This window comes from Sinohyriopsis cumingii, chromosome 16 (assembly GCF_028554795.1).
Source record: "Sinohyriopsis cumingii isolate HCF-2022 chromosome 16, ASM2855479v2, whole genome shotgun sequence".
Classification (NCBI taxonomy): Eukaryota; Metazoa; Mollusca; class Bivalvia; order Unionida; family Unionidae; genus Sinohyriopsis; species Sinohyriopsis cumingii.
Window position 1 is genome coordinate 65115295 of NC_142976.1, and position 22140 is coordinate 65137434.

Below are 22140 nucleotides of genomic sequence, written 5' to 3' on the forward strand. Positions count from 1 at the left end.
CTCATATCTTCACCTGCTTGATTGACATTTCGGCACCGATCACGCGAAGATGTCTTTGTTGCAGTCCAGTACAGGCCAACATGGACTTAGCTCACCTATGGCATCGTTAAACTCTTTGGGGTACTTTTTCCGTGCAAGTGTAAATTCGCAGGCAAATTCATGAGCGGGTTGAATACCGATGACGGCCACAATGGGAAAATCTTCTTCGGGCATGAATTTGCCATTCTTGAGAGCCCGGTTGGAACTACCGCATAGTGTGATCTTCAGCTTATTCAACTCGCCAGGTCATGCGGCAATGAACAAAATGAACGCGAGCACATCATCCGCAGTTACACAGTTAGGTTGGAAGTTTCTCCAGCGCTCTATCATGTGTTCAATCGTGAAATCATCGGGAATATCAATCCCCACCACGATCTTCTTCTGCAGCGGCTTTGCTACTTATTGATTATACTAATAAATATATGACCACAATAACATATAAATCACCTCTATGTCTGCACAACATGATCGTGGCTGAGGTTGGATTGCCATAGTGATTGACGTACATTAATCGTCACCAGCCCGAGGTTACATTTCTCATGAACACAATCAGCAGCAGAGACAACCGTCGCCTGATCAAACATGCGGAATCGCCGAGAAATAAACAACAATGATAATTTATAGCATCCGGATAAATCTGCTAACGTCATTGCTTATCCCATTTGCCCAATGGATGGTTGTTTCTTATCAAAAAGGGGTAATCTCTGACGCAGTGGCCTGTAATAGATCTGTTATTTAGCTGGTTCGGGCACCAGATCTACAATCCTCAAAAACAAATCCGCACAGGTTTATAATTATTGTTGTTTTTTTTTACATACATACGGCTGATCGAACTGTTATGATGCTGATCTGAGCATTGCTCTGCCATGGACCTGACAGAATCTTTTATCTTACCAAAAGTTAGTGTTTGTAGCCAATTCTAGCCTCTCTCCTGTCGTATCTTTTGAATTAATTTCTTTAATATCATCGTATTGTAGTTATTATCATAATTACCGTCATCGCTACTAATTCTTCAATTTCTTATTCTTCATTTTCGTATTTCCTTAAAGTATTATGTTCCAATTTTTATCTTTCACATATACAGACACGCAGACTGATTTCGGTTTTTTAAAGGAGGTTGAAATTCACGCGTCTATGTACACGATAGCTCAGCAGGTGGAGTTTCCGGAGTTTTGGGACATCAAATCGGTAGATATTCATTACAAATATTTTATATATTTTTTTTTATACCTTTGACACTTCATTCTCAAGTGTCTCTGTTCATATGTTTTTGGTCTCTTAACAAATTTTAAACCTATGTTTCGCCTGTAAGTGTTGATGTCATATGTATGTATGTATGTATGTATGTATGTATGTATGTATATATGCATGTATGTATGTGTGTGTGTGTGTGCGTGCGTACATGCGTGTGTAACAAAACTTTATCATAATAATAGCTATATGTTGTAATTAATGTAAACATCTAAATATATACGATTAAGAATTTGGTGTTGAAAACTCGATAACTGGAGACAATAAAGGGGCTATCCATTGCAATTTATGGTTCGTTGTTAGTACTGATGCGAATATTGTTGGATTGTTTTCATTGCCTATTCGCAGCATTTGTACCTTTACTTTCCTTAGTTTACGTCCATTATTTCAAGTAAACATACAAACACTGACACCCCATCCCATATATAAATACATTTCTTGGGGTTTGTTTTAATTCAATTTTATTAATTGGCGAACAATGTTTTTCCCCAAGAAGGTGCGTGTATGGAATTTGACACGTGAGGTATAATAACATTACATTACTCTTTTCAATCTTTTCCAAATGTTACATTAAGTCTTCTGTATTTTGAATATAGGGCAGAAATACTTTCAGCTATAAGCTGGCTATAATGTTTTGGCACAGCCAAGAAACCAAATTTCGATCTCTCCAATTTAAATGAGGGGTTATTGGTCGTCACACAATACACAATAATAACCCTTTTTACGTATTATATTATATCAAACAAAGTCTAATTTTAGTTGATGTTATTTGATATTCTGATAACTAGCATATTTTCATCCATACAAGCGGAAGTATTCGCCTGAAATTGCCCATAGTAGTAAGCAATAATGAGGTTTCTGACGCAGTAATCCTAAAATTCGTCAAAACAATAACAAAGACGCCATTTGCCGCCACCCCCAAAGACACCCCAACCAAATGTCAGCAAAGGTTTTCCCGGTGGTGACGAACTTTATGGCGGTTACGCGAAATTATTTGTTTGGATGATTTTTAGGGTTACTTCGTCAGAAAACCTCATTTTTGTTTACTAATGAAATAAAATTGATATATTAATGTTTTAATTAAAATGTACAGTACTGTTAGATAAAATGTTATGTCTTGTCAAGGTCTGCATGACTATTACTGACCCACTCAACTTGATATGTGTTTTGATAACGGTTCTCATTGGGAGAATATCAGTTAGCACACTGTCTACAATACGAAATTCGCGTTTTAAGTCATCCATATCGTACTTAACGCCACGCAAATAAGATCGTAATTGATCTAACAATTTTGTATAGGTCATGCTTGCTGTTTTACACGCACCTTTTTGTTACAAATCGGGGTACTATTCGCTTACACGCTGTTGCAATAGAAACACCGACACCGGATATTATCAACAAGAACGGATTTAATGATACTCCGCTTGATATTATTGATTTGATCAACAACAACAACAACAAAATTTGTTCTTCGTGCCATGGTAATTATCAATCAGCTAATTAACTTCTTCAATTACTTTTAATGTTTTTTCGAACAATAATTGGGTCAGATGTAACATCATCATCAAAAATAGTTGAATTCGCATTGGCGTATACTCTAAGCATTTGTTCAGCGTCTTCTTTATCGTCTACAAATTCAAGTATAGATTTTTCTTCTTCGGGATAATCCATATCATATTCGAGAAATATTTGACGTTTATTAAATTTCTCGCTCAAATATGAATTTTTTGAGAATTTATTTTTTAAAATTTAATTTGCCAAAACATTAAGTCCTCGTTTTATTCGATTTTCTTCAGGGTTTTTTTTCGCCCATGCACTCGCTTTTTCACCATATTTGATTTAATGATAAAATCAATATTTTCTTTGCTTAGCTCAATTAATACTTTTTTCGTTACATCTGCTTTTTCTGTTCTTCGCTACAGTCATCTGTATGACAGTATTTCCTTATTAATTCAAAATATCTGATAGCTTTTTTTAGTTTTGGAGATCACATTCCATGCACATGAAGAATATTATCTAGTCAGTTATTTGTAGAGGATTTGATAAATCAAATAACTTTTTCATCTCGTTTATTTCGTTTTAACGTTTGCTTCTGACATTTGATCGTCAGATACAGTGTTGAGATTACTGACACCTACATAATTCTTGCTGTTGCCAACATTATGATAAAATTCTTTTGCTTCAGTCACAATTGGTGGGTCTGTCATTGTGTCTGACATTATTCTATACTGTCCGATTAAATTTTAAATGTGGTCGTCGAGAATATATATATTTGAAATGCGGTCAGACCAGTATATTTATTTACGGTGATTGCTAGCTGCATTGTAAAATATTGTGTTACTCCAACATAAGTGTTTGTTGTACCATACAAAGTTGTCGAGATTACATTATCGTTAGATCCTTCTAAACACCAGTTATAAATTCGTCCGGTACAAAAATGTGATCGTCATCGCAAATGAAATTGACAAATAGATACGGTAACAGGACATTATATTTTTAACCAAACGTTTGCAGTTTCTGCGTTAGTTATCCACTCCTGACCACTACCAACAACAAAAGTAGAAAGAAAAGCATGATTTGGACTATTGCCTGAATATTGTTTTGATGTACTTGGAACAAATCCAACTCGGTTATCAGATGCTTCAAGTTTTGGAATATATCCAACATTGTTTTTACTTTGTTATACGCCGCCACCAGAAACACTGTCGGCGTAAGCTTTTTTGTCAGATCAACGGGATCAGATGGAGTATAATTCGTTGTTATTTGTTAGCGCCTATGTCAATCGGACCTGATATTACTTCTCCGATTTTATTATGTATACATACGTGCCATTAACTGCTGTCAAGTCAACATCGGCGGCAGGAGTAATGTGACGATGCTATTTTGTTAGCGCCCATATTTAGCGTGCCTAACATTGTGTCGTCGGTCAACTTTAAGAATTTGCTTTTGACAAATGCAATGTTAGTCAGTTGTAGTGTAAACCTTAATTTAATTAGCTTTGTAGTATCATTTGACAGTAAAAGTAATCAGATATTCCACATTGGATTAGAACTGATACACACCAATGGCTGGTTTGTGTTATGCATTCACTTGGTTGTATGTTCAATGGGAAACATACATTCAGGGCAGTCTTTACTCCTCTTCCTAGCTCTGTGTGTGTGTGTGTGTGTGTGTGATTTGGCTTTTTAACGTAGCTTTAACAATTTTTCAGTCATATCGCTACCATGTCTGCAGTATGACAGTTTATAGTGATGTCTAGCACTGGGGCATCTTGCCGCAGACATGTAGCATGATGTCCCACCCAGTTACATTATCCTGACACCAGGCTGGCCAGTCCTAACAATAATCTCTTAATGCTGAGCACCAATTGATTCAGCTGTTAGTGCTTTTTGTAAATCTTTGGTATGACTCGGCCGGGGATCTATCCCACGACCCACCGCATCCGAGGCGGACGCTCTAACCACTAGGAAACCGGAGCGGTCGTTCCTAGCTGTATTGATGCCTTGTATTTAATAAATAGCGTAGAACGCCTTGTGCAGTTATTCTTCAATAAGAAATAACATTACAGTAAACCAATCTTCGTTGTATTGTCCAGTGTTGTATTGTCAAGTTGTGTAATGTAAATTAATTACCGCCCATGTCTATGCAGGCAGTCATTGTTCCATCAGACAAATGTAAATAAGGCTTTAGTGCACCTTTCAACCGAAAATAACTTACTGCGTCTGTCTCATACGCTGGAGGTGTGTGTGTTGATAACCCAGTTACTTTTGCGTTATTGCTCATCACCAGGTTACCAGTCATTGTGTCCCGGTTTTCATTACCGAAGCATCATAGACTGACATTACTTGGTTATTACTTATTTCTTGACTTGTGTTTACATTTACTGTTGGGAAATCTAGTTCAAGTCCAATAATCCTTTTACCAGACATATCAATATTTCATGTAAGCGTTCCGCCGGTCTTATCTAGTTTTATGACATCAACATGCTTTAATTTCAGTCGGCTTACTGCTTGACTTTGACTTATAGTTCTAGAGGATATGCAGTTTCTAAATTTACGATTTTTTTACCTGACATATCATTATTGCCTTTTTATCGTCAACAGATTGTAGTCTCGTATCCCAACACAATTGATTAGACATTGACGAATTATCGGTCATTGTATCGCCGGATTTCTTGAGATATCCTGATAAATCTACTGTTCCATTTGTTGTTACAGTATCAGAAGATACCGACCCGGTGAATATCGTGTAATAACTCATTGTTTATTTCTTACTGACACACACATTTTTGTGTGGGATAAAATTGTATCGGTTGATACATATAAAACAAAGTCAATATTGAATTTTGATACCAAGTGATTAATTGCGCATAAACATAACAATGAACTAACCTAACCGATTGGCATTACCTTATCGTTGTTCGGAACGGATCTGGCAAAACAAACTTGCTGATGAATGTACTGCTGAACGGCAACTTTAACTACGATCTAGTATAAATTTACACAATTAATCCTTAGCCGGATAAACACGATTTGGGTAAGCGGTTACAACGACACATAACTAGATGATTTTGGAGCCGGTGAAGATATATTTTTAATCAAACAACCTGAAGATCTTATTCCGGTAAACAAACTTGATTCATACGAACAAAAAATAATCGTGTTTGGCGATATTTCGCTGAACAATAGCGAAATGAATAAGATACGATCTTACTTCTCTCTTTGAAGAAACAGGAAATGTAATGCGGTTTATCTTGCCCAGGGTTTTTATAACTTTGACAGATGTATACGAGGAAATGCATGTTGTTTTATACTATTTACCGGACTTGACAATGTTGAAGTGCGGAATGATGCAACTGAACAATGCGGACACGTAATCAAAGATAAATTTATCGAACTTTACCATGAGGCAACCGTATACAAATACAATTTTTTCTTGTTTGTTAAGCTTGCACGTGATCTGGCAAAAATGTTTCGTTGTTGAATTTACAGATTAGATGTCTGTAACACAAAATTTGAGTGGCGTTAAATAATAAAATGAACAAAACAAAGATGTATTTGTTAAATAAATTTTAGTCAACAAGAACTGCGTTTAAGAAATAAAGTACAAGAAGAACGTCAAGGACAAGTAGCCTCAGCAGAGGATACTGCAAAACGTTTAGGCCTGTGACTGAGGCTGTACTTGGAAACCATGCAGATACATCAACGTTATTTGCCGACGAACTTAATAAATTAACAGAGAAAGGTCTGTTAGGTTTACTGGGTAAGCAACAAAAGAAGTAAAAAGAGGCTTCTGTTAAACAAAATTTGTGTAGAACAAGCTGAACCGTATAAACAGATACTATAAAAACTTGACAAAGAAAAATTTGTTAGTGAAGAAGATATCAGAGAAGAAAAACATCAACAAACAGTAAACGAGTGGATTGGTAAAATGTATAGCAAGATTAAAAGCAATCAATACAATATGCTTGATAATGATTATGGCACTAATCTTATGGTTCATTAAATTGACAAAATGGAACAAATTTTTTTTTAATCAGCTAATGGATCGTTTGGTGAAAGTACGTGATGAAAATAATGATACGGATGACGAGATAAGGTTAGCTGGTGTAGAAAATATGGGTAGATTGTATAAAGAATATCGATACGGTATTTCTGGTCTCCATACGAAGGCTATTAAAATATATTCGGCGATGTGGAAGATTTTAGAAATTGTAAACAAAAAATTAAGCACACTAGCAAACGATTCTTGACGAGAAGCGAGTAAGAGAAAAACGTGGGTACGGTGTCAGATTATTTACTTCAATCGCAGATTTTGGTTGACAGACTAATGTTGCTGATATCATCGAAAGAAGCAAGAAATACGAGTATTGAAATCGATAACGAAATTGTGGATATACTCGATCATCTTCGCATTCGTCATTGACAACAGGCGAGTATGATATTTTACACAATGATTTACTGAAACGGTAAAATATAAAGACGATGTCGACAACGTTGTTACTTGATTCATCGCAATCAATCGGGGACAGTGCAAACTTTTCTGTCATTTATGATCTACCAGTCCAACCTGATCAGGAGCGGCAATACAAAATTGGATTAATTTCCGCATCTGCCTGTCACTCTATGGTAATGTTAAAACAGGTATCAATGATGACTTTCCTTTTCAACCTGGTGCTTGGGGATCGGTTAAGATACCACAAGGCGCTTATAACATCACTGATCTAAAGAAGACAATGAAAGAGTTAATTGCCAGGAACATAGACATCGCAGACAATTTCGAGTTGACTCCGAACTACAATACGCTACGTGCCAGAATCACGTTAAAAATAATCTGTTAATTGTTTTTTCACCAGGAACAAGCATCTCATCTGTGTTGGGCTTTAATAATTAACAATATGGCAATGTTGACGAGCAGTCAACATCATACGACGGTGATGTTTCGCTTAACATAGCGCAAGTAAATACAATTTTAATTAACTATTATATTTCATCATGATCTTACTCTTCACAAGGCGGCCGCGGTCAAACAATTTATAGCTTTCCCTTACGTTCCACCAGGATCGTTAATGCAGGTTAATCTTCGTCAGATAATATATCATCCGATTAATCTTGAAAATCAAATATCAAGCATAAACATGCAACTAACAGATCAATCTACGCGGCAGTTCATCTTATCGATGAAATTGTTACTTACTATTTACATCTGAGATCTGTTAACTAATTTTGTGAGACACAATTAAGCGCAGAGTTTAACCAATTCTTCAAGACATAAAAGGATACAAAGAAAAATTTATCGACGAAACATCGTGGTGGGATTCTTTGGAAATATATTTTTATTTTCTAAGATTGTCGAAAATTTACAAGGAATCGCACATAAAGATCTTTCAACAGGTTCCGAATGAGCAGCTGATACTGCAGTCGGACAAACGATCGCCGACAAAATCAAAGGAAAGCCACTCATTGCCCTGCACAAGTAATTTCAGCCATAGCACCAGCAGAATATATCAAACAAGTAATGATAGCCACAACCAAGAAATTGCTATCGCCACGTGGTGAGGATGCAATATGATAGTTAGTAATGAAAACAAGACTGATTTAGTCTGAATTTGCGGCTTTCTAATCTTACTGAGATTAGTAATTTTGTCGTGTTTCGGCTGGTGAAACAATACTTTTGTGTGGCAATGATGAATAATGATCTTGTTTTAGTCAGAAGTTATTTAATAAATAACGCTACTGCAATTGGTATTGCAGCAACAGATGCAGCTGCAATGAGGCTGACACACGAGCAGCACTAACATTATCTTGTATTAACATTGGAAAAGCTATATCAGATGCTACATGCGATGGAACTGCAATGATAGTACGAGTAAATAAATTTGTTATCAGAAATATTGCTTACAATGTAGGTTATGCTAAACGAAGAAAGTTAACAGATTCGTGAAATCAAATCACACTGATGCTGCCATTGAGCACAATCTTTGGATTTTGTAGAGACTTCAACAGGGTGTTTAGAGGAATGAAACATACACTTATACTTAATCGAGCCGAACAAACAGATTGTATACTAAAATGATGAAGTGGTTGCTAATTTTCAGTTTGTAATTTCTAAACTTTCATTGTGTATCACTCGTATTGTTGCATCAATTTGCGTATCAATATAGCTCGAGTCACTGCTGACGTATTACAGAAAAATATATATTTTGCTCAGAGCAAAGTTTATCAGACAGACATACAAAATTATACAGGTTATACTTGGAGATTTACAACTGCACCAAGCGAACAATTACCAAGACTCATATTTGTTGTGTTTCAACTAAAAAGTAGAAGAGGAAACCAAATATTTCACAATTCTGTATTTGATAATCAAAATATTATAAGATTATTTTCGGGAATAATTCGAAACAATATCTAGAACAAGCAATTGAATGAAACTTCACCGCAGATTTTGACAGAAATGTTTCTCGGCCATATATTTACCTGTTGGACGCCATGCAAAAATACCAAGATGCGGATAGTGGTTCTCAAAATATCACTTGAAGAATTTGGAACTCTCTATCCGAGCTTTTACTTTGACGTATGAAAACATTCCGAACGAGTAATGGGATCAACCGAAGATACTGAAGTTTCATGGACACTTAGCAAAGTTTTCGTATATGACAATTGGATAAACCAAATCACCTCATATATTATTAAAATTTAAAAGAAGCAGTTGATTCCGGTCTAATTTTAAGAAAAGTTAATCGAGTACTAACATTCAAACAGTCACCTTGGATGAACGTTTACGTCAAATCGATACCATCCGACCAGCAGCTGCCACGACAGATTTTGAAAAGAACTTCTTTAAGTTGATGAATAATTCTGTTTTTGGCAAGACGATGAAAAATATTAGAAAACACGTTAATGTTGAAATCGTAAACAATATCGTTCGTCAGAATAAACCTGTTGCATCAGATGATTTTGTCAGCATGAAAATATTTGGTCAAAATCTTGTTGCGGTACAAAAAAAGGATAAAGTTGAAATTTAATAAACTAATTTATGTTGGAGCCGCCTTACTTGAATTATCGAAGTGGCTCATAGACAATTTTCCTTACAATTTTGTCATGGTTAAATGGCCGTCAAGTAAATTAGTGTTTACCGACACTAATTTGCTAGTTTATGAAATCGAACATGACGATATTTATCAGGAAATGTATGATAGTCCACAACTGGTTGATTTATCAGATTGGTAAATTCAAAGACGAAATTACTTTGACCCTTAATATCCAAATATGTTGGATTGAGATAAAATAAAAATGTGTGCGGTACGACTAGACAACATTATAGTAACTAAGAAAGCAAAAGGTATAATGAGGAGCTTTGTAAAAAAAAATTAAATGAAATTCGACGATTACAAATATTGATTTTATGCTAAGCAGTGAATCACTTGATTTTCTAATTAAAATGATATTGCGATTTCACTTCAGTGAATAAATGACAATATTTTTTGCACTACAGGAACTACTTCTTTTGGGAAAGAACATACCTACCTCCCTTTCATTTTCAGTCAGTGAACTTCTTTTTCCTTATGTACAATTATACATTGATGAATTACTTGTTGTTTTTTTTTTATTAATACTGCCTGATTGTTATCCTTGAAACTTGTAGTTTGTTATTCTGGAAATAACAGTTAATTTTTATGAATCTGATGTGGAACTAATTTTGTGCGCAGGTACACATAGCACAGCCGAACATGTACGGTAAACAGCTGACATTACCGTAAGAAATCTGCTGTGTCACAAACTTTAGGTAGCCAACGTATGTGAGCATAAAATAAAAAGAATATTTGCTTGAAACGAGTGAATAACGGATACATTGCATCTCGTGGGTGAAAAACTCTAGTATTTTCATCCACTCGATGAAATATGTCCGTTATTCACTCTTTTCAAGCAAATATCCTCTATGTACTTGATAGTGATGTCAGTTACGTCAGGACAAAGGCGATTAGAACAAATCACCACAAACTTGAGACTAACGTTTTTCTTAAATGTGGATTATCAAACTTTGATGATAAATGTTATTGCGAAAAGTAATAGATACGTTAGCGGTTGGCCATTATCGGACACGGAAATGGGATTTTTTTGATTTATTGTTGTCAGCATGAAATTTTATCTAAACATCAAGCATACATTTTATCCAAAAATCAAGTATAAATTTAATCTAATAATAAGAAAAAAGAATGTCTTAAACGCTAACAGTCACAGGCAGCAATGGCCGTAAAATTAAAAATATTTTACACGACAATAAACCGCACACAGTTGAGATTAACAATGAAATTTCAGGGATATGTTTTAGTAAATTTGACAAACTAAAACTTTCACTTGTTCGATCAGAGGACTCGGAATATTTTAATTATCTCAAGCAGTTTAGATCAGAATTACTAAAATGGTTTAATAACTTCCATGACCCAATCAGTCAACAAAAATATACTAAATTAGCAATCAACCTTGATCAATCAGAAGCCTTTTCTTCTGACATTAAGTACCATCTTAACAGAGCCGCAATACAAGATTTATGTGAATGTTGAGGACGAGTAAGTGGGAAAATAAAGGTTTGTCTTTATCACCGTGATGATGAAAAATTTCTGATATCTACAGGTGAGATATTAACAATAGGTGAATAAATATAAATTTTATCTGAAACATTAATATAATTTTTTTGTTATCAGTACCGATGTAAATTTTTAGTAGTAAACAATAATGAGCGTTACTGGTGAAGTAACCCTTAAAATGGTCCAAACAAATAATTTCGCGTAACCACCATAAAGTTCGTCATCAACGGGCTAACCTTTGCCTGACATTTGGCAGTGGTGTTTTGGGGGGTGACGGCAGATGACGTCTTTGTATTTGTTTGGACGATTGTTAGGGTTACTGCGCCAGAAACCTGATTATTGTTTACTACTCCTGTATCCTTGTTGACGTGAACACGTTTATTTATTTATATATGTGGAAAATAATGGCTTTATCAACCTTTTCTACACCATGCATATTAAATTGTCCACGACGGAGGATAAACAATCGCCTATATTTACAACGACCATAAAGCTTACTATGGAGACTGGTGCCCCCACACCGCCTAACTGTTATTCAGTAGCCTCCGTAGCTGTCATTTGTCATTACTCGATGCTTTAGTCCCCCTCCTGACCTATCTTCAGTCGTTGAATTTTTGTCTGTTGTTTCTTTTGATGAGAACATAGTATACGAGGAGGTAAAGGACAGTCTTTTCCGTTGCTTTAATAGTGGTTTGACTGGACTAACCAGTACCTTCACTTCATTAATAGGGGTGTTGACCTAAAATTTGGATGAATGATGCTTTCAAAATGGTTTTAGAATGATATTTAAATAGCATTCGTGCTCTCGTGTTCTCTCTCTCTGTGTGTGTGTGTGTGTGTATGTGTTTGTGATTTGGATTTTTAACATAGGTTTAAAAAAATTTCAGCCATATCGCAACTATAGTGATTTTTAACACTGGGGTATCATGCCGCATACATAGAGCAATCATGACCCAGAGAGTCACATTATGATTTCACCAGGCCGACCAGTCTAAGCACTCACATTTTATTGCTGAGCGCCAAGCGAGGCAGCTGCTAGTACACTTTGTATAAGTCTTTGGTATGACTCAGCCCGGGTTCGGACCAGAGACCCTATGCGGACGCTCTAACCAATTAGGCAATTGGAGCGGTATATTTATTTTTAAAAAAAACGATACATTATGTACCGTAAATTTACATATGAAAAAGTCATCTAGGTTCAAACTTGAATTCTGTTTTATAAATATATATGCATAATTAATATTTCCAACACATCACTCAAGCTTATCTTCTACCTTGTTTGTGGATGCGGGAGGTCGTGGGTTCGATCCCCGGCCGAGTCATACCAGAGACTTAAAAAATGGTACTAACAGCTGCCTCGCTTGGCGCTCAGCATTAAGAAGTTAATGTTAGGACTGGTCGGCCTGGTGTCAGGATAATATGACTGGGTGGGACATCATGCTACATGTGCTAGACACCACTTTAAACTGCCACAGTGCAGACATCGTAGCGATATGCCTGAAAAATTGTTAAAGTTACGTTAAAAATAAAAATCACATCACATCACATCACTACCTTGTTTGTTACCTTACGTGAGTGATTGTACGGTGTTATATAGCACAGGTTGCCTTATGTGACAGATCGTACGGTGTTATATAGCACAGGTTGCCTTATGTGACTGATCGTACGGTATTACATAACACAGGTTAGTTTGTGGGAATATCAACCACCTTAAATAACCGTATAGGAATGATAAACACTTTGTATGCAATTATATGGAGGTATTATAAAACAAGAATTGGATGTGTAATATAAATTGACGATATGAACGTCTGTTTATGTTTACGGGTCATACACTTTTCTTGATATTGTAATAACCCATCAGTCTAAAAGTAACTCGTGTGTGAAAATCTACTTAAGTGTGTTGGATAATGCTAACGTCTGTTTAAGTGTGTAACATGCGGATGATGTGAACGTCTGCTTACGTGTCATTTACTTTGCTTTTTATTACTGTTAAATATAAATGGTGTGTAATCAATGCAATTATCAATTTGTATTTTCTGTCTCATTATTATCTTTATGTTAAAGATCTTTTATTATTTTACTTCTAGTTTGTATTGTGGCAGAAAAATACTTTTCCTCGTCTACCTCCATCGATACCTTTTCCTGTCAACTTACCACAAGTAGATGATGCAGAAAGGTTTGAAGTTTGGATAAGCGAAAAAGGCATTCATAAACTCTGGGGAGATCTACCCCAGTACTTTATCAGCTATGTTGGAAACAAGGTATTGTTATGTCTCAATAAAATTGACGATACGTATGAATATACGTCATAGTATATATGTTAGTTCCCGACAGCATTCACAAACGGACAGAAGTTGGTTATATCTCTTTTTAAGGTTTCAATGTACTGCGGATGAGCAGCAACGTTGTAAAGTCTTATATACACTGATATAAGTGTTAAGTCTTATATACACTGATATAAGTGTTAAGTCTTATATACACTGATATAAGTGTTAAGTCTTATATACACTGATATAAGTGTTAAGTCTTATATACACTGATATAAGTGCTAAGTCTTATGTACACTGATATAAGTGTTCAGTCTTATATACACTGATATAAGCGTTAAGTCTTATGTACACTGATATAAGTGTTAAGTCGTATATACACTGATATAAATGTTAAGTCGTATGTACACTGTTATAAGTGTCAAGTCTTATGTACACTGAGATAAGTGTTAAGTCGTATATACACTGATATAAATGTTAAGTCTTATGTACACTGTTATAAGTGTCAAGTTTTATCTACACTGTTATAAGTGTTAAGTCTTATGTACACTGGTATAAGTGTTAAATCGTGTATACACTGATATAGGTATAGAAGCAACAAGTAGTGTAGGCGACCCTCTCATTTAATTGTAGTAAAAATGTATATCTGAAAGTCGCAATTAACACAATGAAACTTGGATACTGATATACTAAATATTTTGGGCCATGTGTTTTCTTCAATTACACCGCATTCCCTTTCCATTTCGTATATTTTGAACCCAAATTTCCACATCCATTCTATTAAAGATATCACTTCCTCACGACCGCACGAAAATAAACATACGATGTATGCAGGTATATGGACGCTAAGAAGCAACTTTTCGGGGGGGGGGGAGGCTTCATTTTTTTGCCACTATAACAGGATGAGGCTGGGCAGAGATTTGATTTTAGCGAAGATACTTAAAGAAAGTTCGTCAATGAGATGTTTATTTATAATGTAATTGAAAGATTAATGTATCTGACGTAATACTCATGCGCTCAAAACCAACAAAGGATTTAACAGATAGATGCGCATGTAGTCAAACAACTTATATAAGGAAACTATATCGTTCCTAACAGAACTAATGAGAATATGTAGCTTTAACGAGGATTTAAACAGTAATTAGCATATGGAACTTATAAACGAATATGATTGATATCCGGATCTGTTACCATGGATGATAGCTTCAACGAACAATTAAACAGTAATTAGCATATAGAACTTATAAACGAATAATATTGATATCCGGATCTATTACCATGGATGATTGCTTCAACGAACAATTAAACAGTAATTGGCATATGGAACTTATAAACGAATATGATTGATGTATGGATCTATTACCATGGATGATCAATGTTCAGAATTTAAACATAAAAATGGCTCATTTTCACCTATCAGCAAGGGTATCAAGGGTATAAAAAACAATAGAATACTGTTTGGTATACAATTAATATACCTACCTACCTACGTACATACATACATACATACATACATACATGAGAGAAAAGCGAATGTTTCATTTTATCCAAGTTTAGCCCGTCAGTTAAATGGGAGGAAAAATTATTGGGTGGCCGGTGGGGGTGGGGTAGGCGCCGGTTAGAAAGTTCGATTAGTGCGCCAGTTGTTGGCAGCTATTATAGGGGCCATCCCTGTTTGTATCTTGTTAATTTTACATACGTGGGCTTTTGTGTTGTGCTTGATTATCTAACAAATCTCTAGCGTAGCTGTCTTAATGACTCCCAAATCCGTTAACAAAATTAACAGCACAGTTACCTACGTATCAATCTATGTATCTGTATAAAGGTCTATCATTATTTGTAAAGCTATGTTTGATAATTTTTTTGATTCGAGTTTCATTTTACAGTTCCAGACAATGCTTGACAAGTATGCCGAGAATAAGGATGAACACCGAAAATTAATGGCTGAGGACATTTTCTTTCTGCCTAAGGTATTGTACGGTACATAGTGATTTAGATTGCACAAGAAATAGGTAATGTATGTATGTATGTATGTATGTATGTATGTATGTATGTATGTATCGACTAATATATTTCTCAACGAAATTAATGGGAAATTAAAGGAGAAGAGTTCAAAATAAGATATCTGCAGCAAAGTAGCATTATCTCAGTTCTTATGAATTATCATTTTTACTTATATATGCAAAACTGTACAGTTGTCACCATCCTCTAAGCACCGTCCCAGGAGTTGAATCCCAATTCAAAAGCCTTTTTGCCCATCTTTCTTCTACTCCAAACATATCCTAAAATTTATCTCTATCTTCAGTGGTGTGCAAGAAGTATCCCGATATAACCAACACACGCACACACAACTAGACTATCAGAATAACAATGTACCTTTCTTGTCTTCAATACGTTTTGGATAATTACACATTTTCGTAAACGAAGTTTTGGAGTTGAGAGATACCATTTTTAAAAGTAGTATTCATCGAGGAAGTGCTGACCCAGCCACAAAGCAATAGTAGTATTCCTCGAGGAAGTGCTGACCCAACCACAAAGCAACAGTAGTATTGATCGAGGAAGTGCTAACCCAGCCACAACGTAACAGTAGTATTCCTCGATGAAGTGCTGGCCCAGCCACAAAGCAATAGTAGTATTCATCGAGGAAGTGCTGTCCCAGCCATAAAGTAACAGTAGTATTCCTCGATGAAGTGCTGGCCCAGCCACAAAGCAACAGTAGTATTCCTCGATGAAGTGCTGACCCAGCCACAAAGTAACAGTAGTATTCCTCGATGAAGTGCTGGCCCAGTCACAAAGCAACAGTAGTATTCCTCGATGAAGTGCTGACCCAACACAAAGCAACAGTATTATTTATCGAGGAAGTGCCGGCCCAGCCACAAAGCAACAGTCGTTTTCAAAAACTAACACCCTACTATCCACAACCACGAGACAGAAATAAATTAATAACATCAGTGAAGTTCAAGGACACTATCAAGTATTTTCTTTGTTTATCAAAAACAAAGCAGCCTCACACACACACGTACGGACACATACACACATATTCACGCACTTCCTGTTGTTTGCATCCTAACTACGCCCACCAAAATATTTCTCTTTTGAAACACGAGGTTATAACCCTGACTATATACCATAAGGCTTTTCTGCATGGAAATGAGTTGCAACACCACCCGTCGCTTTTGTAATTGACACACTCCTAAGGTTTTAAACCACAAGCTAGATTAAATGATAAATATTTGCCACCAATTCTAGGGTTATAACTTACTTGGTAAAAATGTAAACTTATTGAATTCTACCGCTTGTCGGTTGTGGGTTGATATATATAGCACGTCAATATTTCATGAAAAGTTACGTACAATATTAGAATTATTAAGCAGGAATAATATAGATTATTATTATGATTATTATTATTAGTCATATTATAGATCTACAGTAATTAACTTAATGTGAAGTGACTTTTAAAGTTCTTTTCAAAGTAGTTGAAGATATATAAATATGAAAATGAATTCTTGATTTAAATGATCGTGAAGAACATGTTACTCCACATTAGGGCTTTGAAGAACATGCAGTGTTAATTTATTAAATGCTTATCAACGTCAATATACTTTCGGAGCGGAAACTTTTGAATACTGGAGAAAGATGCCTACTAAAAATCAATCAAATCTTAATAAGTGACGAAACAACACGAAGAACTTATTTAATTCTACAAGATTGCAAAGGACAAACATAATACGAACTCTCTAGGTAAAGTCAGAATATTATTTTGCTGCCACTTGGTTTTAAAATTAAAGGTTTGTAAATTTATTTCCTACAAATGTAGACTGCAACTGTTTTCTTATACAATGTATGCATGTGGTGGAATCCTTTGTTATGTATTTTTACGCATCGATACATTTTGGTTACTTTCTTTTCCACATCTGATATGGCGCACGTTACCGCTACGTACCTAGCGAGTGATATTAGTGCAACAGGCGATAATTAGAAGAAAAAAATAGACTAGATAGAATATCTTTCTTAAATGCATTGTTTCCATTGTACACGGCACTGTAAAACGCATCAACTGAAAGTAATTTTTCGGTTAATAAGGATATGATTCAAATTAAACATTTCAACAAGATTTTAGCAATAAATTTCAAACTCATGTTTACAGGTAATGTTCCATGAGGCAAATCTTTACAGATCTAGACGGATTTTCACTTAAACAAAATTCCTCCTTTTTCTAATTACTATTTTCCCAAAGTATGGTTAAACTGTGTTCAAACAATAAAAAAACATTCGAATTAATTTCAGTATCAAGTCGAAACTCTCTCAAATGTCCACGTTTTGTAGAGCCGTCTTGACATAATTCTATATTTACTTTGAGTAAAAAACCATGTGCTTGTCTTTTTCATTTGAAGACGAATAAGTTATGGCTTTATTTATCCTTTTTCAGATTTTGGCACTTTTGCATCAAGTAAATGTTTCACCATTTATTACCGTAATATGTTTTTAATGAAATATTTAATATGAAATTTGCATTTTGATGATAGAATAATGGACTTCTTACACAGTTTGTCCACATTCGCAAGTGATTATTTTCTCTTGGCATTCCCTAATTTTGTCATTCCCTACATTTGCAAACCGTTTAAAGATTTTAGCTCGTCTGTTATGTTTGCCTGTTCGGACTCAAAGAAAATATACATTGACATAATACTAGGTCTATTTTCCTCATCAATATGTATAATATTGGTTCCCAAGTTTATCATTATCTGCTTGAATATATCCGAGGCGAAATATCCGCTATATTTGGCGGAGAAAATGGAAAGTTTGTTATTGTCAGAAACTTTGTTTTAGTTCATTTAATAGTTATATCATGTATATACATTAAGATCAGACGAAATTAGTTGCCACGTTCAGAATATTTCCTCTGTAAAATTCGGACGATAAAAGTGTGAACAAATATACTAATAATTTTGGACCCTTAATTCTGACATATGTTAGATTTAGTCGTTCTACATATCTCATTTGTCAGATAGCCCAATAATAATATCGATAACTGGGTCCATCTCTAGTGTCACTGGCATTAATTGTCATATATATATATATATATATATATATATATATATATATATATATATATATATATATATATATATATATATATATATATATATATATATAATGTGAATTATGAATGGGAGTTCAATCAGTCAAGGTCTGTCTGCCACTGGTCATCCACGTGACTAACATAGACCCTTCTTTGTTTGCTTGCTTGTGTACTAGGCATGTATATTTGTTCATTTAACAAATATTGAATTCAGAGTATTTTATTTCCTGTTTTTCACATTTAATGTGTTCCCAAAATTGACTGATATTTATAATAAGAGCTATTTTTAGAGAATTATAAAGATGTCTTCGACACGTGTCATAGGTCATTGATTTCAAATTATTGGCATGCTAAATTACATTAAAATCAAGTCCTCGATATTGAAATAACTAGCATTTATATTTTCTGACTTACATAGTCTAGCAACATGACTACAAATATCAAATGTTTGTTTATATTTATGTTTAAATGGTGTACAATATTTAAGTTGTCTCCAAAAATAATAGAAATAAGTATTAATGATTGTCCCATTTCTTAGATCAAGAAAAAGATTATTCTATCTTATAAAAAGGCAACATACTTATTTTAAAAATTTTATTAAGCATGACGCTTTTATCAGTAGGTCTATTAGTCAAAGCAAGGTTTAAACATTCTAAGATATGAATCAGGTCTTCTTTTCATATTTAAAGCAAATATATTTCAGTATTTTTTTATCATCTATCTTATATTGCAGCTTCAAGATATTTTCACTTAGCCAAATATCTCTGTGACTTCTCAACAAAATGGGAAATTGATTTGTGAAACAAAACAGTTCGAATTTCGACTGAAAGTGAATGTTTAAAAATTGTTGTTTAAATCAGTGAAAGAAAAGCAAAATGTTTTGAAGATATATGCAATATGAGGACTAATATTATGTAAAATGTTCAATGATGCATAAATAATAAATTATTATGTTGCCTGTTTTTATCTGCTGAGGATGAATATGTCAGATACTAAGTATTCGCTTCATGATTAATGCCAATCATTATTTCTTTTCTCAGTCACATTTAGGACCATACATAACTATAACTTTCAAATTGTGTAGTGTTTTCAATGTTTTAAAACTGGTGCAATCTTTTGAACGTGACAGTATCAAATATAGGCCTATTCATTTAGCTTGATGACGGAATGTTTCATATGTGAAAGTTTGCGAAAGCGTCTCTACCAAACTGTACAAAGTGAAACCTTATGACAGTTATCTTTTCAGTTATGCTGTCTGACTGTCACTGAAAAATTATTTCTCTTTCTGAATGTCAATTGAACTGCTTGTCGTATCTTAATCCGAATTAGCAGAATGTCGCCTTTATAGACTACATTTATGCATTGTTGAATCTAACCTGTGTGATAATAAATGTTGACAAACTCAGGAATTAACTCAACCCATACATAATGGTCAGCCTATTAGAGGATGGGTATACAATGCGACTGATTGGTGGTTATAATTTAATTTAACTCATCATCATGGCAATAATTCAGAGTTCTGATCCCTATCAACTCAAGACCAAACATCAGGATCAGGATCGTGTACTAGAGAAGGAATTGACAAGAATCTATAGCTGCGTTCGATAATAAAAAATGAAATCAGTTTGCAGTGTGACACGAGCGGCATGAGATTGACTTGTCCTAGTTTTAATATGCCGACGTCTTATCTACCACAGCTAACTATCAACTTGACTACATATAATTGGTAATTGAGCATCCGAATGAAACTTGTTGGTATATATCTGTTAATCATTCCCCATGGAAAATAATGTTAGCAAAATTTCGTCTCTCAGCTTAGTGTTCATTCATTATGATAAATGGATAACACAAAGTTTTACCCATACAGGGAGAAGGTATCTAACTTGATTTATTCCGATAGACATCAGCGTGCCATATGTCTTTTTTGAATGCATCTGTACCTAATATGACCACACCGATGCATAAATCACAAATATATTAGCATCACTATACATAGTAATAGTGTTGGCATTACTTATAGTTCAAATTAATCTGCATATTATTGTGTTAGTTTATTGATATATGTCTGCGATTTGTCAGAATATTTAATAGCCCTGCAAGCTAGCTTATAAATGTTAGCGTACAGGAAGCATTTAAGTATTTTATATGTTTTGATTGTTCTCTGGCTGATTTAAATTGATAGCACTGTTCACTATAGCACGGTATTGTTTATAGTTCACATATTGCAACGATGAGGTCATACAGAGAGATTCTTGCGTGATAGTGAAATAGTCTGGAAAATCAATATGATATGGAAAATTGATCTTTTTCTACGATATGAAACTTTATTAAATGCGTTGTTTTCACCTCAACATCTCAGCATGTCATGATGCGAATATGTGAACAAAGAAATAGCCTACATTTAAAATCAAAATAACACTGCAAGTTCTAGTTTACATGACAGCTTTTTATATTCTAGCAAATATTAAATATCAGATATCTTTAACACTTGTTATTACTCTAGCTAAAAGGTTAATATCTTAATATTGTACTGAATTCAAAATTAAAAACTGACATGTTTTATCTCATCCAAAGTTTTACCAAATAAGTTCTAACCTAGAGCTGGCCACAAATTCTTAATTAATGTATTGTCCCAGCTTGTGGGTTACAATCATACACTATCTGAAATAAAAAGAGTATACGCTATTCTCTTCAATGTTTCTACGTGGGAAAGCGACAAGGCTTAACAATTTATATAATATGGGTTATAACCTCATTTAGAAAGAAACAATTGTCGCGGGTTGAGCAAAGACGGATACACACAATTTTATGTTCTTGTGTTTATTTGTTTGCGTTTTAAAGCATAGTGTTACGCATATAACTATCATGTAAATTGCTTTTATGGTTCTAATTTTAAAGAATCATTTGTTTAATAATATTTGAAATTCTAGTTGTCTGTGATCGTCGATTTGCACATTTAAAACGATGAGCCGTTCTTGTAAAGCGCGTAAAGTTCCACGGATGAGTTGCGCTATTAATCCAAGTAAATATCAGGTGACCTAACTTCAGGAAGTGAGTTCTGAATGGCCAAGCTGACCTAATTCCTGAACAGCTATGTCAAAATAGCTGATCTTGTTTATAGGTGAGATTATCAATTGCGACGCTGTATTGCATGTTAGGTTTGTATTTAACAGTTCCATTTCAGACGATTAGGCAATACTCGCCAGGCTCAGGTTTGTTACATTTAGTTGTGTTTTATTTAGTTCATTTATTTAATTAATTAATTCATAGGAATTATTAAATGCTAGAACTCTTCATGTTTTGAAATCATAGCTACTTGGAATTGCTGTGTATTCGTTTAAAGACATTTTGGGATGAAAATCAGATTCATTCAGTACTATTGGTACAAAAGAATACATGATTCGGAA

The 22140-nt window shown here is 34.5% G+C and overlaps 1 protein-coding gene across 1 annotated transcript in view; it reads left to right on the forward strand.

The window, feature by feature from the left end:
* Positions 1–22140, forward strand: part of LOC149780601 (uncharacterized) — a 50526-nt gene that overhangs the window by 14906 nt on the left and 13480 nt on the right. Inside the window, exons 7-9 of the mRNA XM_089937722.1 lie at positions 1124–1227; positions 13471–13644; positions 15537–15620. Coding sequence (XP_089793848.1) covers positions 1124–1227; positions 13471–13644; positions 15537–15620 — 362 coding nt within the window. The remainder of the gene's footprint in view (positions 1–1123; positions 1228–13470; positions 13645–15536; positions 15621–22140) is intronic.